Source organism: Uloborus diversus, chromosome 6 (assembly GCF_026930045.1).
Source record: "Uloborus diversus isolate 005 chromosome 6, Udiv.v.3.1, whole genome shotgun sequence".
Classification (NCBI taxonomy): domain Eukaryota; kingdom Metazoa; phylum Arthropoda; class Arachnida; order Araneae; family Uloboridae; genus Uloborus; species Uloborus diversus.
In genome coordinates, this window is record NC_072736.1 from 2,912,881 (window position 1) to 2,936,520 (window position 23,640).

The 23,640-nt window shown below is 34.1% G+C and overlaps 1 protein-coding gene across 1 annotated transcript in view; it reads right to left on the reverse strand.

The window, feature by feature from the left end:
• Positions 1 to 22,873, reverse strand: part of LOC129223940 (lipoamide acyltransferase component of branched-chain alpha-keto acid dehydrogenase complex, mitochondrial-like) — a 49,479-nt gene extending 26,606 nt beyond the window's left edge. Inside the window, exons 1-6 of the mRNA XM_054858323.1 lie at positions 22,808 to 22,873; positions 22,428 to 22,521; positions 17,908 to 17,983; positions 10,366 to 10,550; positions 9,410 to 9,540; positions 5,399 to 5,495 (exon numbers count right to left, since the gene is read on the reverse strand). Of these exons, the coding sequence (XP_054714298.1) occupies positions 5,399 to 5,495; positions 9,410 to 9,540; positions 10,366 to 10,550; positions 17,908 to 17,983; positions 22,428 to 22,521; positions 22,808 to 22,870 (646 nt within the window). The 5' untranslated portion in view covers positions 22,871 to 22,873. The remainder of the gene's footprint in view (positions 1 to 5,398; positions 5,496 to 9,409; positions 9,541 to 10,365; positions 10,551 to 17,907; positions 17,984 to 22,427; positions 22,522 to 22,807) is intronic.
• Positions 22,874 to 23,640: the final 767 nt, after the last annotated feature.

Genomic DNA, 23,640 nt, shown 5'->3' on the forward strand with positions numbered 1-23,640 from the left:
CAAATTTCCTTAAAAGATGCCCTGCCACAGTAAAGAAATTGACTAGGGGCCCACCTTGGCTCTCTACGGCTCTGGGTACAGTGCAGAAAACCTAAGAAGTTTAAGTATTTAAACTTTTCTTTAACATATTTCTGTTAAAGAAATATGTTAACTTTTTCTTTAACATATGAAGATATTCAAGGACTACACAAATCTAGGAGGTTTTATAAAGCTATTATTTGGTACAAAAAAAAATTAAATGTCTATACATCATTTGATTATAGAGCATTAAATTGCCATAAGCTGATTAGGGCTCGACCGATGGCATTTTTTGGCCGATGGGCCGATGCCGATTGTTGGCCGATTGTTCAAAGATGGCCGATGGCCGATTGTTTTTCTCCAAATGGCCGATTGCCGATGGCCGATGGCAAAAAAAAAAAAAAAAAATCTAACAGAAATAAATTGCTAAGATTGTCAGGGATTTAAAGGATCATTTATTCATTTCACTTTACTTCCTTTCTACGAATAGGGGGACAAGCTGTATAAAAATTTCCCCTGAATAGTTCACATTACCGAAGCACATTTATCTACAAAATAGTCACCTTGAATGACTATGCACTTCTGCCAATTTTCGTATAGCTTTTAGAAGCACTCCTGGCAGCCATTTTTCGCAACCTCCTGTAAGACCTCTTGCGCTGCCTGCTGATGAAGGCGACTTTCATGTTAAGGATGCACGATTCGATTGGTCAATACTCTGATATGACAAACAAATAACATAACGTTTCATCGGACTTAGCTCCGTGTGACTTTTACCTGTTCCCAGCAAAAAAAAAGAAAAAAAAAACATTAAAATGGCTTTCAGGAGTGTTTCCAAATGTTATATGAACTTTTGCAGAAGTACATAGTCCCTCAAGGTGACCCTTTGAAGGTGGATGTTTCGGTAATGTGAACTAATCCTGGGTAAGGTTTTAAACATCTTGTCCCCGAACTTTTGGATCGTACTACGTACAATCTGTATAGGGTGTAGTTTTGCTTCTCCTTTTTTGACTGCTGTATGATAAAAGAGAAAGAAAGCAACAGCCAAAAAAAAAAAGAAAAAGAAAGAAAGAAAGAAAGATAACCAATTGATTAATTTTTTTAAATTGAACACATAATTACGATTTCAGTAATAATGTAATAATGTATGGATTTAGGTACACTATACATAGTTAAAAAAAATAAATTAGGTTGTTTAATCATTCAAAAAATAAATACATAAATAAATAAAAATATGAAATTGTCAACAAATTATGCAATTAAAGTGGAAAGATTGCACGTAGACATTTTTAGTCATCAAATTAAACAAAAAGGGTAACAGATAAATTACAATATTAAATCATAATAGGAATATTTTTATACTTATTTAAAATTTATGAATAGAAAAGTTTATTTTTCATAAAAGCTATAACAGTGACATAATTTTTTTGCTGAAAAAAGAAATAGCCATGGAAAAAACGAGGTTCTTAATACGCAGCTACAATAAACAAACTCGATATTTATACCAAGTTAATAATAACCGAATACATGTACTACTTGATCTGATGTTTGCACACATAATATTGAACAATTTGATTGTTTAATCTTTTGTGAAGCTCTATAAAAAGGTTCTAATTAATTTTTTCAATTTAACAATAATTTTCTGAAGTTTAAAAAAATGCATAATAGAAAATCCTTGAAACTTTTCAATAACATATTATTAAAAATATGATGAAAATAAAAATAATTTATTTGTTGATTTTATAAAAATACATGAAAATAGTAACTTACAATAGAAAAAACTCGATCGCTATAAATGATGCAAAAAAGATAACGCATTACGAGATATATATGAAACAAGTATGAGAAATACAACGCAAAATGACATTTCTTGAGCAAAATAAATAATCGCTAAATATTTAAGAAATTCTCGAAACGAGCAGCGGGGGGGGGGGGAGAATCACCCTCTGATTTTGGAGAAACTATGGCAACATTAAACGTCGGCCCCCCACACACAACTTCGGCCACATTTTTTTAGTACAGAACCGCTACTACCAACGCGTCGGCATAGGCGGATTTACGGGGGTGCCAGGGGGTGCGCCGCACCCCCAACATTTTTGGTTGGGTTTTGAAAGAAAATTAGTTTAGTATATTTCACTCAGAAACGCAGTTGGGGGAAAAAAATCATAGCTGCTATATTAGTAAATTTACTTAAATCCAGTGTATCACCACACGTCCCTAGTAAAAGAAAAACATAACCGTGCTCATATTAAGAATTAAAGTAAATTTATCTATTTGGAGGAAAAAAAATCTAATAAATAATTTCATGCAAATAAAGAAACTTCTCAAAGAATTTATTGTTCAGTGCCGTGTTATTGTGTAGAATAATTGCATGTTCTGCAATTGGGTATTTATTCGTATATCAATACAAATTCTTCTATTTTAAAACAACAATGGCTAATAAAGTTCAAAAAAAAAAAAAAAAAACATAGCTATTGCAAGAAACTTGATCAATAAAATCTACACCGAAATCAACCGAAAACCAAAAATTTTAAGGTAAAATATCAAAATTTTTTGAAGGAGGACTACCGGACAATTTACTGCAGTTGTGCATCCAGGGAGGAACGGGCACAAAACTGGTGACCCTCCCCACAAAATGCTGAGTAGAAGTTTTTACAAAAATATTCTGTATTATTGAAGAGAAGAAAAGATCTCATTTTGGGAAAACGCAGTTATTTTACGGGAAAAAAAAAAGAATGTTGGGAAAAAAATCTTAATTTCTCTTTCAAAAAGAAATATTGACATATAAATTTTTCAACAGCTTTAGATTATTGGCGGCGAATTGTGTGCCTTCTCGCACAATTCTCTTTCTTTCATATCTCCCCCTCCCTTTTTTTTATATTTTTTTCGATTTCGTTTTCATTTTATCTATTAGTCCTCAAAATGTTTCTTCTCCAAATCTTGGGCTTCACTTTCGTAAAATTTCCAAGGAAGATCTTCTAATCACCTAAATACATCGAAAATCGTTTAAAATTTCGTTTTTGGAGTTTCAGTTTTGAAAAACTGCAGTGTCCCTAACGTTACCAAATATGTTCTTACACTCATGTGTTTAAGACTTTAATTTTGGAAAATATTCGAACAAGGGCCTTTGATCCCCCTTTCTCTATTATCATCAAAGAATGTTAATATATTTTTGTTTTGAAAACTACTATTTCGAAACATTTAAGTGGGAGAATCCTTTTTTTTAATACCATGGATTATTGCAGAAGAACTTTATTTTTAGGACTTCAATTTCGAAAATTTTCCACGCGAGAGCTCCAGAACACCCCGTCCGGTAACAGCATCAAAAATTGTCCTCCGTAGTATTTTTGGAACTTCAATTATGAAAAGTTAAAGAGGTAGCGTGGGGGAGGGGGTTACGTATTTCTATCTGCTTTTCAAAAATTCGATTGGAGACTGTCTATGAGTCTCATTCATAACCCAAACCATAAATATGGACTATAACCACATTTATAAGACTAAAATTTCTAAAAATAGCCTTGGAGCCACACGTACCTTTCTTGCCTCTAAAATATCACCAAGAACTGTAAAACTGCCTTTTCAAAACTACTATTTCAAATTTTTTTGGGGCGTGAATCCCATTCCAAACCAGTAGCTAGATTCACCCATTGCTTCTAATATCGACTTTCGTTTAAGACTTTTTCTGCAGTTTGAAACGTTAAGAATTGCCCATCCCCTAATCTTACTAAATATGGTTTACATCGCGTTTTTTAGACTTAAAAGTGTGTCCCTCCCTAAAATTATTTTCTGATTTCGCCACTGCCTTGTTATTCCGGAAATAGCCCCCCCCCCCCTCAGATCCCTGTTATTGTTGCACCCCCAAATATTTCGGCCTAAATCCGCCTATGTGCGTCGGAAGGTTTTCTGAACCTACTACAACACTTCCGAAGAAAAAATTCAGAAGATTCTTTGATTTCCGAATTATGTCTCTATTCAAAACGTCTTTAATCAATTTCTTACATTAATGTTCAAAATTTTTCCGAAACAATAGATAAAGTTTGAAAAAAAAATTCTAATTTTATGAATGGTGTTAGCTTTAAAACAACTCAGAAGTACAAATAGAGTTCAATTTCAGAAATAGAAGGAACTGGAAGGAGGCACGCAAGTGTTCTCGGAAATACAAAAAATACTCATAAAAAATTGTGTTCAAAGTAATCATAAGTATTGAGCGGAAAAACCCTTTTAAAACTTGCACCCGAGTTTGTTTTGACGTGCAGTGGCGGATTTAAAATATAGCAAATAGCGCGAGAGGACCCATAACCATAGGGGCACCGTAGGAGTTACAAAAATGCTTATGATAAATGTTTTACAACTTCCATAATGGAGAAATAGGGCCCCGAAACGTATTTCGACTGGCCCCAAACTTGTAACTCCGCCGAAGCGATACAGAAAGGACTTCATTACTGTGATTCATATTACAAATATCGAAAAATTAAAAATTACCGTCGGTTGAACGGGAATCTAACAAAATGACACAAAAACAGTTTCGCCATCTCACATTTGTTTCCAAGTTGGTCTCCAATCCAGCAAAAATGTATCACCAAATGATCGCCTAGTCTGAGACGCTATATTAGTTTTGCATTGAAATAAGTAATTAATAGCCACAAAAAAATAAGTAAATAGGCTTTTTAGAACACCCGATCGAAAACAAAAAGGGGAGTGCACAACTGGAACGTACACACCCTCCCCCCCCCCATCCATACGAAATTTAACCTTCTACAGCTTACCATTTTTGTTATGACTTATGACAGATACATACGTACATCCTGTCGGAAAAAAAAACGCAATAATTAATTTGTTTGGTACCTGAATGCAGTATTAAAAAGTCTTTCAGGGGTAACTAAAATAGAAATTCATACTGAAATTTAAGTAAGCAATTTTATATAAAAAGAATAACTTCCTTTACTTTGTATTAAAAGTAAAACAGCAAAGGTCCTTTTTTTTCGAAAACATCGGCCAATTCCATCGGCTTTTCGATGTTTTTAGGGCCGATGGGCCGATATTTCCTGCAAGTTAGCATCAGCCGCCGATGCCGATGGCTAAATTGTTGAACCATCGGCGCTGATGCATCGGTCGAGTCCTAAAGCTGATTAAGGCCAAAACAATACTATAAAGGGTACAGTTAGCCAACTTGGAAAAAAAAAAGAGTTTAAGAATATAAACATTTCAATTGAGCTTCCTTTTGATTCCAAAATCAAGGAGTACACTAAATAAAAAAAAAAAACAAGATTGAAAGAATAAATTAAAGCACATAATTATTTTCCTTTTACTTTGAAAATCTTGGTGAAAATTTGGGAACAAAAAGCACAATTTAGAAACTAGAGCCTACAGAAATACTCTTTACCTGGTTCTTTCCTTTTTAGTTCCTCTAAATAGGCAAAAATATCCTCCTTCAATATACGGCCATCTTTTCCTGTCCCTTTAACTTCACTCAATTTAACCTAAAATAACGGATTTTATGATTACTCACAAAGTATGAACCTGAAGTTATCACCTTATAAGAGTGCAAAATAACGGATTTTGCCTTAAGTAAAAATATTCTTGCCACATAAACTTGAAACTGCTGCCCTTACTCATACATTTTCAAGCTTTCATATTGATATTCAACAAAACAGAAAAAAAAAAAAGAAAAAGGCTGTGAGTTTGCAGCCTTGCAGACATTGCTGCAGCACTACCTTGAACGCACTCTATGATATTAAAAATATGTTGGAGAAATAGAGAAAAGACAAATGCGTTGCTAATAACCAATGCATAAAAAATACAAATTTTAAAATGTATTTGCAAATTTTGTTTTATTTCTTTCTCAACAACTAAGAGATGATCTTAATTTATGCTTTTACTCTTTCATTTTAAAGAGCTGTCAAGTTTGGACAAATGGAAAATCAATGTCTAATCACTGAATTGAAATGAAAATAATCATGGGCGCCCATATGCAAAGTTGCAAGGGGGCTCAAATATTTTCCCAGTGGTTTAGCTGGATATGTTCCCAGTGGAAACTGATTTCAGGACAGATTAGAGTCATTAAAATTTGACATTTTTAATAACTTATTCACTAATGGCTGGAGAAGAAATGTTTTTACATTTTTGCAAAGAAAAAAGTACTAAAAGCAAGGAAGTTTTAATTTCAAAGGCGGGGCTCGAGCCCCCACCCCTTGCCCCCTATATGGGCGCCCTTGAAAATAATTGCAAAGAGTTTCAAATGCTCCTCACATTTTCGTATGAACCAGAAAGATTTTGCTACCTCTTCAACGTAATCTTTATTTAAAGCCCATGTGACAGATACAATTATTTTCTTGAGGAAAAATGTTCAATAACAATTTGATCCATCTCTGCAGAAATATTTTTCAGATTGCAGAACAAAATTTGCTTCTAATATTTAATAGACAGTAAAGCGCACTTTTTGAAGTCTCTTAAATAATGGCACACCATGCTGAAAACATGAAAAATGATTTGTTTTTATGTAAGAGCATAACTTTTCCGCTTCAAAAGATCTGAAGCTCTCTTGCTTGCTAGAGCAAATAAAATCATTTGCACATGTCTGAATCCTTATATTAAAGACATGAAAAACGCTTTTAGACACAAAAGTTTAGGGTAGGACAGTGAAAACCACTGTTGCTACTGTGATTTTTCCAAAACGGTGCCAACCTGGGGAAGATTACCAAAAGCATCTACCGTATTTTCCTGCGTATAATCCGCGGATTATATGCAGCCACGGACTATCTGTGATTTTTTTTCCCCTTAACACCAACGCATTGAATCTCAATATTTTTACAGTAGGATTCACCGATCAATCGATTGATCGAGACCGTACGCCGACTGCATGTTGTTTATTTTACGAAGCATGCATGTTCTTCTTCGCTGCCTGCCTGTATGTTGGTTATTTTACGTTGCTTGAATGTTCCTCTCGGCGATTCAGGTCATGTAAAATAAGCAAGATTACAGTGAAATAGGTAGCCATTTGCACAAGATTTGACCGTTTGCTCCTTTGTCTTGACTCTTTGTTTTTCAAGTAATTAGCGTACTATAATCAAGATTTCAAAATGAAATAATTATATTTTAGATTATATTTCAGATTAATTTTGATTATGCCTTCAAAGTAATTACTTTTTCACGTTTTTAATTTAGTTGCTCAAATGGTATGTTAAATTCAAACTTTCTCTTTTTACATCGTATTAGCCGCGGATTATACAAAGCTTTTTTTTTTCTTCAGGCCGATTTAAGGACCTGCGGATTATAGCTCACTCGCGGATAATACGCAGGAAAATACGGTAGTTGTGAATTTCACCTTCCCAGCTATTTTTGCTGTGCAATTTGGTACTTCTAACCCCTCCCCCCCCATACATATTGCAACATTGAATAATCAAAAACAACTAATCTTGTCATACTTCCTGCATTTTTGGAAGACAATACAGATTGGATGTTTCAGTACATTGTTCTTTTGCTAGTATTTCATATAAATTTAACACTTAATTTATTCTTAAATTTTACTTTAGGTTGCATTTGGAGGTTGGATTCCTATGGAGTGAGTTCTGTAACTCCTTGGGCTGCAGTTTGAAAAAATTGAACAACAACCTCTTACTTCTTATACAATAACAATCAATACTTGAATTATTAATTATAAAACAATGAAACAGAAGGATTAGAAAACAATTTGCTTACATTTTAATGGGAAAACTGAGGCTGATCCGCATTCTTTACAAGGGCAGGAATGTCAACATCAATAGACAACAGAAAAAAGCGGAGAGTTGATGAGAGCAAGTTCTCAATTTCTTTTTTGAAATCAACAAAGTCCATAGAGTCAGTGGGGGGGGGGTCTTTATTTTTAACCAATTGCAGGCAGGTTTTGCTTATCTGAAATGTTTCTCTCTTCCCTCCTTATCTCCCCCCACCAACACGAGGCAATGCTATTTCTAGGAATTCGTTTGAACACCAGCGTGCAAGGTAGGACTACTTGACCTTGACCTGTAGATGTCCTGTACCTTTTTCTCCCAATACAATGAAAGGTGTAAATAAGCGATCAAGAGGAAATTTTGGGGACCACGACTTGACCAAGATAGGTAGTCTTGGATGCTTCTTGACACCATAAAATGTTGAAAAAAGAAACGTGCTGAATAAGATGTTGGTGGGCCACACAATATGTGTTGGCGGGCCATATGCAGCCTGCGGGCCGCCAGTTGGACAGCCCTGACCTTCATCAACCTCTACTGTTTTCACTTATCCCTGGGCAGTCATTCCAAGCTCGTCAACTTGCGAGATTCGGATTCTCGCTCACGTGATCGGTTGTGACGTAGAAATGTCGCAAAGTAGTATTCTAATTTACTTGAACGTAGCCGCAAGCTAAGTTCAAGTAGATTAAAATGCTACTTTGCGACATTTCTACGTCACAACCGATCACGTGAGCAAAAATCCCGATCTCGCAAGCTGACGAGCTTGGAATGACCGTCCTGGTCTCTTATAGGGAACAAGTTGAGGTAAATGGAAGCAGATTTCATTTGGAAACACAATTACTGTCAGGGAGTGCATATAGTCTTGTATGCAATGCACAGAACATTATCTCTCAGTTCATCCTCAGGGTTAAGGAAGGATCTAAAGTTGAAATACTGAAATTTTGCTTCCAATTACTCAGACCAACTCAACAGAGGAAAAGCTTTTTAAGTATAGAAAGCAGGGCCGGATTTGGAAGTGTGGAGGCCCCGGGGCAACTAAGGAACGGAGGCCCCCTAATCAGGGTTCGAAAAGATCATCATATTTTCGAAAATATCCCATACTTTGATATATATCCGAATATTTTGATATATATGTATATATCCAATATTTTCCATTAAAAAAATTTCCATTCAAGTCATTTCGTCAAATAATTTTTAAATTTTTGAGCTCAAGAAGCGAGAAGTTGTAAGGATGACCTGCAAAGTTAACTATTTTTAGGATTTTTTTTTACTTACTTTATTTCTCTTTCACTCATAGGTACAAATTACAAATTAAATGAATTAAAAAGTAAAATAAACTTCCACTGAAATCTTGTTCAAATAAAAAATTGATAGTAAATGGATACCTGCAATCAGGGCTTTCTGATATATCGATACTAATATTATTTTTGTGCAAGCATTCTTTGTAGAAATACAAAAAAAAAAAAAAAAACATGTCTGAGAGAAAAAACGTAAAATTTGCAGACCCGTGAAAATTAGGATATTTTGTTAAAAAATTTTATTGTAGCCTTTGTCCTTTTTTAAAACCCCCTTACAAAAAAAACCCTTTGTTGTGGAGGCCCCAGGGCAGTAGCCCCGCCTGCCCTCCCCTAAATCCGGCCTTGATAGAAAGAGAAAAAAAGATGATTGAAAAAGTCGGATCTACTAACATTGTTTTCGCTTGCGATGCGTCTTACGGCCGGAGTGGTCAGAACCTTGGGTGCAAAAGCAAAAACATCTTCAGAGCCGGCTGGAGCAGCTACATGATCCTGCACTTGATCCACCTGTTCTTCAGAGCTAGCTGGTGGGTACAAAGGACATCAAAACAAGGTTAGCAACAAGAGCAATTAAAAAGGACCTCAGTGATCAAGATCCTTCGAAAATTCTAATCAATTTAACGAAAGAGTTTTGAAAAATGAAAATAAAGCAGAGCAAAATTTTCCTTTAACTATCAAAACTGCCTTTTATACATTATAACAACTGGAAGAAAGGTAACAAAAAAGATAACACAATGAACCAGAAATTGACACATTGAAAAAGAAGTCAAGAAATTGAAAAAAGTGAGTGCCAATGTTAATTTAATCATATCATATGCTGTTAAATATATTTTATCACATACAGCATTAAAAGTGCACATTAAAATATACTTAAAATAAAAAAAAGCATGAGTTTAAATATGTGATGTATATATTATGAAATTAACATAATTTTTAAAAGGAATTCATCTATTAGATAGCTGTGATTCCTTATTATTTTCAGAGAAACTTACTTTCCCTTTTCCCTATTTACACCTGTGAACTAAGCATACTCTTGAATTTGAATTAGAAATTAGAAATCCATGTGAAATCACACAGGCCATGTTGCTCACTATGTTTGATTTTGAAAAAATTTTGCCTGTTAATTATTATATTGAGAGTCTGAAACGGTGGTTTAAAAATTTTTAAACCTTCAGAATGTTTTTTGGCAACCACTTTTCAGTAGCTGCGGAGTCGACTTTTCATTTAAAAAAGGCTCCTGGCACAAATAGTATGCTGGCTACTGAGCCTTTGTTTCCAACTTAAAATGTGAATTAAAACAATGATAAACTTTATAAAAATTCCAGATTACAGGGATGATTTTCACTTACAGCTGTCTTCTTCAAAGAGTTCGATGTCCACCAGAGGAGAGCCGACTTTCGCGATGTCGTCCACCTCGTAATAGACCTTCTTGATGCATCCGTCATATCTGCTGGTTATGGTCACGGAGGCCTTGTCACTCTGAACCTCACATATGCTATCGAATTGGTTGACTCGGTCGCCCTCTTTTATGTACCTTTAACAAAAAAGTAATAAGTCATAACAATTTTATAGTATAGAAAAGTATAAAAAGCAGTGAGAAGCAAAGGGATGTACAGTCAAACAATGATGTCTCAAAAATTTATTAAACTAAACATTAATTTATTATTATTATTATTATTTAAGAAAATAATAACTATTAAAAATGTACTTGTGATTTGTGTGCATTTAGTACAGAGAAATAAAAATAACTGTTATAAAATAAAATTTTCTACAACAAAATTATTTTGAGCAAGAGCCCTTTCTCCTTTTAGTTGAATAAAAGAAAAAAATTTTTTATCAGGGAGCACCCAGTCTATTTTTCAATCTGGGGGTAACACTAATCCAGCTTAACAATATCTAGTATCCAGTCAAAATAACGAATGCTAGAATGTAGCTACATCGAAACTGGAATGTAAATAAATTTCAAACCTTGTAAAATATTGAAAAGTAATTTGTTAATTGCAATGAAAAGTGGTCACATAGTACACATTGTTGCCTCAGAGCAACAATAAGATAGTTTATTGTCATTTCTAGGATTATATATGTTACTATTACTCTGAGGCAACAATATATCTTAAATATATAAAAATCTTCTATGCGGACGTTTGTCACCATAATGCTTTTAAAAAGCTAGACCAATTTATATCAAATTTTTTGTGTGTAATTAAGTTGTGGTAAGCATGGTTTACATAGAAGCGTGATGGATTGAATCGGAAACGTTTTTGTTAATTAATTTAAACATTGGATGGTTACAACTCCCAAATGATTAATATTTATTTTAATCTATTGTTGAGCAAGAACTGAAGTAAATATTTAACCCGTTGCCAAAGGACAATAAGAAAGCCAGCTCTGCTTTTTGTAATGAAATTCCCTACTGTGATATGTCAATTGAGGATAGATAAAAGGTAGAGAGAGAGAGTGAAGCCTTCCTTTCTTGAAAGCAACGATTTTTGGTCCCGTGATATATTTTAAAGTAAAGTACTGGAAGGTTCACGCAAAATGTGTGTTCTGTCGTCGTAGTTGAACCATGTGACCGGATTGGTGCTTTAGGTTTTCCTAACCAAATGATCAAAAAGTACCGTACCTAGCAACATTTGTTTCTCAACTCAAATCCATTTGAGTTTTGGCACCAATGGCAAGAATACTTTAAGGATTATCAAACTAATCAGTACATTATTAAAGGAAAAGATGATGTTATTTAAAGACAAAACAAAGTTTATTTTCGTCCATATAAATTACAACAGAGTCGTTCTGTGCATAAAAGATCAGTGCAGTGGAAGATCTTTATCTTTGATGGAAAGAACAAATTAGGCAATATATGAAGTTTTAAAAGTTTCCGTTCAAAAGATCGGACCGCTAATCGGTCAGAGTTGGCTTTGCTCACTGATCGGCTGGATTACAGTAACGTGGTGGCTTGGCCACTTTGGCTATAAACAATAGAGTTGAATGATCATTTGTATACATTTTAAAGCTACTGTTTATGTAATTTATTGTATTTTTTGTTTATTTGGCAAAATATTTCAAATTGCAAAGAATTGTTTTTCGTTTTTAAAGAGTTTTTAGTCATTTTAATGAAAGAATGTGTTATTTTACATTGGAAGGGGGGGATGAGTGATTTTCGCTTATTCAGAGAACTGTTTTTACCTTTATCATTTTTTTAAACGATATCCTTTCGACTGTTTTATTCTTTTTCATATGGGGGATGTTGCAGCGGGATTTCCAGTTTATTCTAGATGGGTAGTTAGTTTTTTACACTTAATATCTGAGGACGCTTTTTATCCTTTGAGTATGGCTGAAGGGACAGACCATCAAGTATGGGAGAAAAATATATGCATTCTGACACCAAGCAGCTTAAAACATTTTCTTTTTACTTATTTTTTTCAACAAAATGGTTCAAACACTCGTTAGTTTATTGAAATTTTTTAACTTTTCGATTTACAAAGTTTGAACAGAGCAACGTCTGTCAGGTCCTCTAGTAAATATATAGATAATGTTTGTGTGTGTAATAAAGATAGTTACTCGTATAATTTTTCAAAATCTTGATAACTTAAAAGCTCGATTTTTTTCTCTTCCCAAGAGGTTCGAGACATTGAGGTCATGGGCACCCATATAGGTGGCAAGGGGGCTCAAGCCCCCCCCCCCTTGAAATTAGAACTTCCATGGTTTTAGTACTTTTTTTTTGCAAAAATGTAATAACATTTCTTTTCCAGCCATTAATGAATAATTTATCAAAAATGTCAAACCTTAATTATTTCTAATCTGTACTGAAATCAGTGTCTATGGGGAAAATATCCTGCTAAACCATGGGGGAAATATCTGAGCCCCCCCCCCTTAAAATTTTGCATATGGGCGCTCATGATTGAGGTTGTACAGTAGTTGGATTTTAAAGTTTTGAGTAAAGCGCATGCAAAGTTAAAACCCTAGAGGTAGGTTTTCACTGAAAAGATTTTCTAAATCAAGTTATACAGCTGTACTTAGTGCATTACCATCTCCTTCTTTAAAACAGATCAGAGATCACTTTTACTGTTTTATAGTACTCATCTCCAAATTTTAAATTTTGACACTCACACAATTTTTTGTTTCTAGGTGCTTCAATTAAATACAGGGTTTAAGCTGGGTTCAAAAGTTCTTTAGCATAAAAGCTAAAATTGGGGGAAAAGTTTTAGCAAAATGCTAAAGTGTTACATATTTGCATATCTTTCTAAATGTCTCAGTGTGTTTCATCTCCAGTTCAAAATAAAATTCTTATTCCATCCCTATGGCATCCTTTTTTTTAACGTAAAATGAAAAAAAAAAAAAAACTACATATTTGGTTTTTAGAACGTTGTACTCTCTTCCTCCTAATAATGCAGTTATTGAGGGTTACTATCTATGTTATTGAGAAGGGCATAATGCCGGAAGACTAAGTATTGGTGACTTCATAGTAATTTTAAAATCTTGGCTTAAGATTTAAAAAAGATTAAGTTGACTATCGTCATGCTGCTTCCTCTCTTGGATTATACATTGTTTCTCTCTCTCTCTCTTTTTTTTTTAATACTTTAATTTTGTTTGAGCAAAAAAGCGAAAATGCTTTACTTTGTTTGCGCAATTGAGACAGTGTTTTCGCATTTTGAGAAAAATGCGACCGTAGCGGAAACCCTGATTCAGTATTAGTTAAGAAATTGTAAAGTGCTTATTCGAAGAATCAAGCCTGGGTGAAAAACCATCGAGATAGGTCGGTGTGCTGTAAATTGCACTGTCATATGATTTTTGCATATTGATTAGATAGGTGGCAAAGATATGAGCTACAGTAAAACCAGGAAATGAGAAAAACTTATTAACACAATTTTCAGCATACTTTTGAGAAGTATCAGCTCCTGAAATTTTGAACTTTGATACATTTTTTAATTAAACGAGCTGATGTGTGCATCACAAGACTTCCTTTTACTCCAATTTAATGTAATTTCCTCATTATTCGCAAATTTAATGTGATTCAATTGTTTATTCTCTAAATATCACCAACAATGGCCAAATTGAAACCAAATTTTTTTTTAAAAAATCGCCAAATTTGTCACCTAGTTGGTGACAAAACTTGGCGACCAAAAGACTGGCGATATAACGCTAAATGTCCAACAAATTATAACACCACTTGAGTTTACATCAAAAATTAAGGAGGATTTCCCCCCAAAAAGGGGCAAGATCCCTTAAGAACATCCAAATGCAACCAAAAGGGGAGGTGCATAACTAGACCCCACTAGGAGTCTACATACCAAATTTCAACTTTCAAGGACATACCGTTTTTGAGTTATGCGAGATACAAACTGGCTAACATTACACCGCTCTCCAAGAAAGGGTCTAAAGGGAGTGCAGGAAATTATAGACCTGTGAGTCTTACTTCTGTGGTTTGCAAAATTTTTGAAACATTGATGAAAATTAAGATAGTAAATTTTCTACAGACTAATAATCTATTGACTAGTTTTCAGTACGGATTCAGGAAAGGTAAAAATCTTGTGCAACTAATTTATTACATTTCTATGACAAAGTTACCATGGCTTTGGACAATAAGAAGCCTGTAGATGTTGTTTACATTGATTTTCAAAAAGCTTTCAATAAGGTACCGCATGTTGCTCTACTTAGCAAATTAGCTGATATAGGAATAGGAGGGAAAACTTTCATTTGGGAAAAAAACTGGCTGACCGGAAAGAAACAAAGGGTAGTTGTAAGGAGAAATTATTCTAATTGGAGTGAGGTTTTAAGCGGGGTTCCTCAAGGATCAGTGTTAGGGCCTGTTTTGTTCATTGTCTTTATGAACGATATTCACAAAAATATTTCTGGGAACATGAATTGTTTTGCTGATGATGTCAAAGTTATGGGGACTGTAGAAAATGAAGAACAAGCAAATCAGCTGCAAGAGGATCTAGATCATATTACGGAGTGGGCTGATAAATGGGGTATGGCTGTTAATGTTGGGAAATGTCAAGTGCTACATTCAGGGCATGGAAATAAGTATACAAGTTATTATTTGCAAGGTTCAGCCATTAGTCAGGCAGACAAAGTTACTGATCTGGGGGTCCTAATAAGTCAGGATTTAAAGTTTAGCCAACAGTGCAGCATTGCTAGCAACAAAGCCAATAAGATGCTTGGGTTTATCAATGGATCTATTTCAAACAAATCTAAAGAAGTTCTTCTGCCCTTATATAGAAGTTTGGTAAGACCCCATTTGGAGTATGCTGTTCAGTTTTGGTCTCCTTATCTTAAGAAAGATATTAATGTATTGAAAAGGGTTCAAAGGCGGGCCACAAGGCTAATAAATGGACTTTCCCACTTGGATTATGATTCCAGGCTTAGAAGGCTAAAAATGTACAGTCTTGAGCAAAGAAGAGACCGAGGGGACATGATTCAGTTGTTTAAATTTATTAAAATGAAAGATGTTACGGGACTGAAGTTTAGCACTGAAAACAGGACAAGGGGTCATTGTTTTAAGCTATTTAAATCTCAGGCTAACATTGATATTAGAAAAAATTATTATTTTAGCAGGGTAGTGGAACCTTGGAACAGCTTACCGGAAGAGGTGGTAATGAGCAAGGAAGTAGATAGTTTTAAGAGGGCCATTGATCTTCACTGGGGATTGTAAATTGACTAGGACCAGTCTAGCTGGTCCCAGAGCCTGTTGCTGGTCGTCACTTTTGTATTTGTATTTGTATATACACACACATGAATGCACATACATACGTGCATCACCAGAAAATTCATTGAAATTAACTCGGGGGTCGTCAAAATGAATATTTCGGGTGTCTGTAGGTTCCTAGGCATATATCCACGTGTGGTTGGGTCGAAAAAACTCAACATTCATTCGGGGGTGAGAAAAATGGAAATTAAGGATGATTTTTGAGTGAAAATTTTCGCGAATACAATACTTCCTTTTTTTTGTAAAAGGAAGTAAAAAAGATTTTTTTAAAATTAATTTTGAGAGAGACTAGTTTAAATTACACTGCACAGCAGGGAAAAAAATCAAAATATTTCTGGCAACAATCATTTGCAGAATTTTATGCAAAATAAACCCCCTGAATCTAAATATTACCACTGTTTATTAATACCTGAAATCTTTTGATCAACTGAATAAATGTCACTGAGCATAATTGTCTGTTTGGAAACTTTTATTTGATTGATCAAGCAATTTCAGGTATTAACACAGGTTGCAGGTTGACACTGTTCAAGCAGATTATTTCTGGGGGGAGGGGGGTCAAAGGGTATATACTCAATTCATATTACATCAAAAAAGAACAAAAAACGTGCCTTTTTATACGAAAATTTGCATACAAAAACAAAACCCGGCTTTGAAAAATCCATATATACATTGTTTTCTGACAGCCGAGAGAGGGGGTCAGTTACTCCCTCCTAATGCTCCTAAAAAATGGGCTATTTAGTGCTGTTGACAGTTTCTGGGGCCTACAAAACTGAGGACAGCATTAGGAGAGGAAAGAAATGTTTCGATAGCACAGCACGGCAAAAAAAACTCTTCAAAATGCTTCTGCGACAAAGCTGCAACATGAACTTTTTTTTAAATTACAATGTAAAAAATTTTTTTTGGACAAAGGACTCAGGGCGGCTGTAATAAATTTTGTTAAAATAAGTTTTAAATTTAAATAACATCTATGAATTGAATGGCTTACTTCAAAATGTTAACATCTCTAAAAAGAAAAAAACCTGACTCATGAAAATAAAATTGCATGAATGCTTTTTTCTGAAAAAGCAAGTGTGGCAAAAGGGTTTAAATGTTTATGGTATTATTAGTGGATCCAGGAATTCTTCAAGGGAGGGGCAAAACTGCATTTTTAGAACAACCATTTTGTAAAATAACAGAGTTCCTAAACCCTCTGCCCCTTACTAAATTGAATAATGTTTAAAATTGCATTTCAAGAACTGCAGTTTTGATAAATTACTAGAGAAAAGTGCTTCAACCTCATTCCAAACATGGTGTAAAATCGTGTTTTTAAAACTTCCAAGTTTGAAATATTCTGAAACATTGCTGGTTGAAAGCACATTAAAATTCTTTGCAAGTTGTCTAAAAAATACTTTTGGAACTTCAATGTTGAAAAATTGCTGGTAGAGCCCCTCATGGGAGGGGCAATCTCCCCTATCACCCCTCCCTCATATCCGTCCATGGTATTATTACTGTGTTCATACTAGAGTTTCCAATCCCGCGCCGAATTCAACGTATTTTTATAAACTTTTACTTTTTACTTGAGAAAAAAAGACTGTATCGCCGCATAGGCAATTTTTTGCCGAGTTTTAAATTTTAATGATGGTTTTCAAAAATGCTTATCAAGTTTTTTTTGCATTTTTTCAATTGCTGAACGTATGAAAACTGAACTCTTGAATGAAAATACCAATTCATTCTCAGAAAAATATACTCAATTCTTATTGTATTCTTAAATAGTAAATCCATCGTAGGTCATATGAGACAGTTTTTCTTGCTCTTCTTCAGATATACGAAGAAGATTCAAACTTCAGATGATGCTTTTGAAAATAGCCGTTTTATGAGCGGCAAAAGCTGGAAAATGCTTGAATGGGGAAAAAATTGCGAGCTTGGGAATGGAAACCCTAGTACATACCCTCTTTTCAAAACAAAGAACTTTTAGGCAATATAGAGTAATAATTTTTTAGACTTATGTACATTTAAAAAATTTTGCTTTGAATTTTCTAAGCTTTTACAATACAAATAATAAATTATCAGATTACAACTGGAGTAAGCAACAATGTAGTGTTACAATGCAATCCCGTTTTTCAATTGATCAAATAATTTTATTATTGCAAAGAAAAAAAACCTGCAAAATAAAATTACACCATAGTAGATAGATAATAATTATTACCATTCTTTAACAGTCACTTCTGATATACCTTCTCCGATGTCCGAAAGATTGAATGAGACCACTTGGCCATAGAAAGCTAGAAACAAAAGGAAAACCATGAAGAAACAAACTTGACAGACCACTTAAACCAAAAACGTATGAATGATACAAACAGCTTTAATGCAAATATGGAACAATTTGTATCACCAGAAAGTCAATTTCAATTCCCTGTCGTCGAATATTTCTACTTATTTGAAAGAAATACTAATATCAGTTGTTGACCTTCGAAGTTCGGCAACTTGTTGATGCCTCAGACAAAATGGGGATTAAATTTTCTGGACATATTGTGATTAAAAAAATATTTTTTACACATATATATCGATTATATGTATCAATATCCAAAACTCGCAATAGAAGACCAGACCTTGGGACCAGAAGTTTTGCCAGGGCCGGATTTAGAAGTGTGGAGGCCCCGGAGCAACGAAGGAGTGGAGGACCCTAATCAGGGTACGAAAAGATCATCATATTTTGGAAAATATCCGATACTCTGATATATATCCGAATATTTTGATATATATGTATATATCCGATATTTTTGACCTGTGAAAGTTAGGATATTTTGTAAAAATTTTATTGTGGAGGCCCCGGGGCAGCAGCCCTGCCTGCCCTCCCCTATATCCGGCCCTGAGTTTTGCAATGCAATGGACTAGCGCTACAACAAAATTCAACTTACACAAAAAGAATATAACGAGAGTTTTTCCATGAGTAACTTATCTTGCAGCTAACACGAGATTCTTTTGAAGAAAGATGCAAGGGACCAGTATTGGTAACTAAATATTACTTTATGAATGGACTTTTATCCCTTTAGCATAATGAACAAGGAAGGTCCCAAACCATATATCTTCAGTTTAAACCTTCTTTTTAGCTAGGATGTACAGTGAAACCTAAAGTAAGTTGACCAGTTGCAGTGCACTACTTTAGTGGTCAACTTACAGAGGTTGATTTATATGATTAGGGCTAATTGCGTGCCTGAAAACAGCGGTCAGCTTAGACAGGTGGTCAACTTGATAGGTTTTACTGTACAAGTAATCATCACTCTTTATTTTTCATTCTTTCTTTTTTCTCTCTCATTTTAAATGAGAAAGTTAATTTAACATAATGGTACCTAAACATGCTGCTTCATCTAAAGCAAGGGGAAAAAAGGTTTCTTAGATTAAAGAAAAGGTGAAGATCCTTTACATGCAGGAAAACACTGAAAACCATCTGATATGCTACTCCTGCACAAAATCAATTATCATCATCTTCTTCATTTTTTGAGTTATGATTATTATTACTTGTACAGTAGTATTAATGCACTGCTATTCATTATTAGTATTATTGCATGGTGTAATCAGGAGCGATAGTGAACTCAAGTCAAATTTTCAGAAGACTAAAATTTTCGGGAACAATGAGGAAGCTTGAACATATCGATTTATTTGCACATTAGAACAAGAATTTACTACAATGGGTATTAAAGCTCAAATTAGTAGTTTAACTGACAAGAACAAGCATTTTTTTTCAGGGTTGGCCGAATTGGACCCAATGGGTTTTTTTGAAAAAACCCATTTAAAAAAACCCATTATTTAGCCCACTTTTGGGTTTTTAAAAATTTTCTGAGAAGTTTTTTAAAAAATTTATTAATTTAAATACTTTCACAATTTAAACTTCTTTTTTATTTGTTCTTCACCACAGACAATTAACATGAAAAATGAATTTTGAACTTAAATAGTATTTCTTAACTCTTAACGGCATTAAAAAAAATACTTCAAAGATTTTAAATAAATGTATTCAGGGGTCTGGCCAGAGGATATTTGGGTCCGTTAACGGACCCTTCACAAAAATCCGATCAACCAAAACGGACCTTTCACAAAATCCCGATCAAACAAAACGGACCTTTCACAAAATCCCGATCAAACAAAACGGACCCTTCACAAAATTCTGATAAACAAGATCGGATCTTTCACAAATTGTTTATTGAAAGAGCAAATCTGAAAGCAAAATAACGCATATTTCTGTGTATAAACCGATCATTTTCAGAACCTTTTTTTAAGTCAACTTAGAGGGATCAGCTTATACAAAATCGGCAAATTTTGAAAAAAAAAAAAAAAAAAAAGAAAAAATCGGCACTCTTGCGATGCTCCTGCAAGCGATAAATAATGGCTACTGCCAAATAAATATAATGGTTGTTTGTTTTATCACAGCTAATTAGCAGCGGTGTTGTTGTAAACTTTTCTGAAAAGGCATTGGTAAGCACTTTTCCCCCCCCCGCTCATGATATAACAAACAATAATATATATCTGCGAAATGAACTTATAACTGCGAAGGGATAGTAAGGATGAGGAAAAAATATGATCGCTTCAGATAGTGTTACCAACTTCAAAACTATCACCACTTAGCGTCTGGCGTTGAACCTTTATAATGACTTGATTAGAAAATATTCTCATCATTTCACCAGCTTGTCAATATTTGCGTTTTTATGGTGCGGTGCGATGTTTAATTGTTATTTTGGGAGAGAATTATATGGATTTTGATTTTTCGATGCTAACAAAATGATTAACTTTAAATAAACTCTTTTAATTACCATTTTTTTTTCTTTAGATGTCTACATTTTGAAAAATGCAATCTTTTAACATCCGATATGAGAATCATATTTTGTTCTTTTTTCAAGCTAACTTCGCTTTATTAGGATTGAAATAAATGAAAAGTCTCTTTATTTCTGTTAGAACTCTCATTTCAAGTTTTTAAAGCAAAATTCCATTTTCTGTTATGAGTCAAAAATTAAAATGCTGAATAGATGGTTTATTTTATTTTATTATTTTTTTTTGGGGGGGGGGGTCAACTGTGTCCACAGATATTAATGATATGTTATCATAGGACTCTAAAATGCAATTTTAAAATAATTTTATAAAAAATATTTCTTTTACAAGCCGTTTTTATACTTTTTTGCGATTTCTTTGCATCCGCTATGGGAATCCGATTTTTCGAATTTTTGATGATTATTACGCTTTGTTAGAGGTAAACAATTGAAATATCTTTTTATTTTTGTTAAAATCACGGAATTTATAAGTTTTAAACGAAATTCTGTGCTTTTTAAGAGTGTCTTGGGTCAAAAAGTTGAATGCTGAACCCTATTCTGAATTTTGTTTTATTTATTTATATTTTTGTTACAATTATTTTAAATATTGTACAGAAATATATCTAGTATAAAATTTAACATAATGCAGAATGGTAGATAAATATTGATACTTGAAAGAGCGATGCCCCCACCCCTGCCAAATATCAGAAAAAAAATCCAGAATGATTTTCTCGCCATAGAAGAGGAAAACACTCAACTTTAAGTTTAATTGATGCAGTTTGTGCCATCTCTAAATTCTAAAATTTCGTTTTAACATTTTTTTTTTTTTTTTTTTTTTTTTGCGAAATTTTTTGATTTTTCACAAAATTTATTTTTTTTTCACAAAATTATTTGATTTTTCACAAAAAACGGACCCTGTGAAAAATCCTGGACAGACCCCTGGTATTTAACTTTTTTCTTAAACTGGTCACTAAATAACTCAAATTATCTTGACCAAGTCCTGTCCCAACACGTCACAAATCTCGAATAAACAAGGTATTTTTTTTAGAAATTAACAGGTTTTTCAAACGGTCGACAGAAAACAGAACAGGTACAGTATTTTCATTATCTTACGAAAAAGTTCAATATTTCTTACTCTGTACACAGAAATAGAAAAACAGGCAATATAAAATTCAAAGAAATGTCTTGATTAAGCTGGAATTCAGTAAAAAGGGATTTTTAAACTACTTGAGATTCTACAGTAGTTTTGCATAACAAAATGAAATACAAGAAAGTAAAATGCAAAAAAAAAAATGTAGTAATTAAAAACGAACAATAGATTTTATCACTTGAGAAGTAACTTAGCCTTTAACTGTTGGTAATAATGAAAATTAAAAAATCTGAAACTTTACCATTCTTGGGTTTTTTGTCTTTTATACTTTTATTCAGAAAACGCTGAATTTTAACTAGTTTTCCAGCTTTTTTTACCCAAAGACAATTTTTGCACTTTGTCCATATACTTATGCTACAATATGCTACAAGTACCCCACATATTCCTTAAAAAAGACAAATAACCCGCATTTGTTTTAAAAAACCCAACTTTAGCTGGGTTTTATTTAAAAAAACCCAAAAAACCCTGGGTCCATGGGCTTTTTTAAAAAACCCGGCTTTTTGCCAACCCTGTTTTTTTTACACATGAATATATATAAATTAACATCCAAAACTATTATGTATCACAGTTATTAAAATGCTATTTTTTCATTGTGGTAAAGACTAGGCATTTTTGCTCCAATTAGCTTTTTTATTTTATTTTCTTCGTTTCTGTACTTACAAGTAAGCAGATAACTCATACAAAGACATACATGAATTGTGCTCACTGCCTTAAACTGGCCTCATTTTTAAAAGTCCACAAACAGACATTTAGTTTTTGATCTATTAATCTACTTACGTGAATTAGTGAATATATTCCTGGTAGCATTTCTTTTCACAAACACCTGACTGCTAGCTATGGGCAATTTTGCTTGATGAACATAAAACCTTGCCTAATTAAAAAAAAAAAAAAAAAGAAAGAAAGAAGTCTTATCAGTTTGAGAAAAAATTAGCAGAATGTTGAATCTGAAAGTTCCCTTACAACGAATTTTCGAAGAATAATTTAAAGAAAACAAATTGGTTATTAAGCATTTAGTCTGATAGGTATTTAAACTACATTTCACAACATACACATAACTATACTAAGGAAATCTCATTCCCCTTAAAAATATGAAAATTAAAACTGCAAAATTTAGGAAATTTACTTTAGTTAGATAAGAAAAAGAACGAATAACAAACCCAGTTGTTTCTTAAAATCCTTGTACCATTCCATAATAGAACACGCACACTTGAAGTCGCCATACTCGAAGGAAGTAAACAAAGTAAACACGCGTAAACTACGGTTACGGCGGATCAGCTGATTTCTAAGTACGGTTATGAGGATATAGTTTCAAACTGTTCTTCAAAAAATAAAGGTTAATTTTAATTTAAATCATATTAATGGACAGATTCAAAGGATTTTCCATACAGCACACAGACAAAAACTTGTCTTTAATGTTTGGAGATCGATGCAATCATGTTCAACGCAGCTCCTTCATTTCGAATAACAAATTTGGTCAATTGCATTGATTTCACAAATCCGACGGCAACTGCCCACACCTGACACCCAAGCCAAGCCAAGCCATGTAATATCTAACAGGCGGAGGGGGAGAACCCCCTTTTACCTGAAATCTATAAGAAGTGGGTGCAGAAAAAAAGCGCCGGAGCGCACCTATAAGAAAAGAAAAAGGGGGGGGGGAGGAGAAAGCTTATGGCCTCGCTAGGGCTGCGAGGCCGCTTACGAGGGCATCTATTTGCTGTTGTTGGGCTTGGAGCTGTGTGAGGACCTGGGTAAGAAGTGCCAGGACCTGGCTGGAGTCGGGGGCAGAGAGCTGCTGCAGGGCAACAGGTCTGGGAAGGAAGTCCGTAGTCCTGGGAGCTGTGCGTGGAGTCCTTTCTTTCCATGCGTTTCCGACCTGTGCAGAAAAGGTCCTGGGGGGCTTGGGTAGACGGGGTTTTGGTCTTTCAGGGCAGACAGGAGCATTTGCTGGATGAGGGCCGCCACACAGGGCACAGCAGGCTGGGGTAGAACT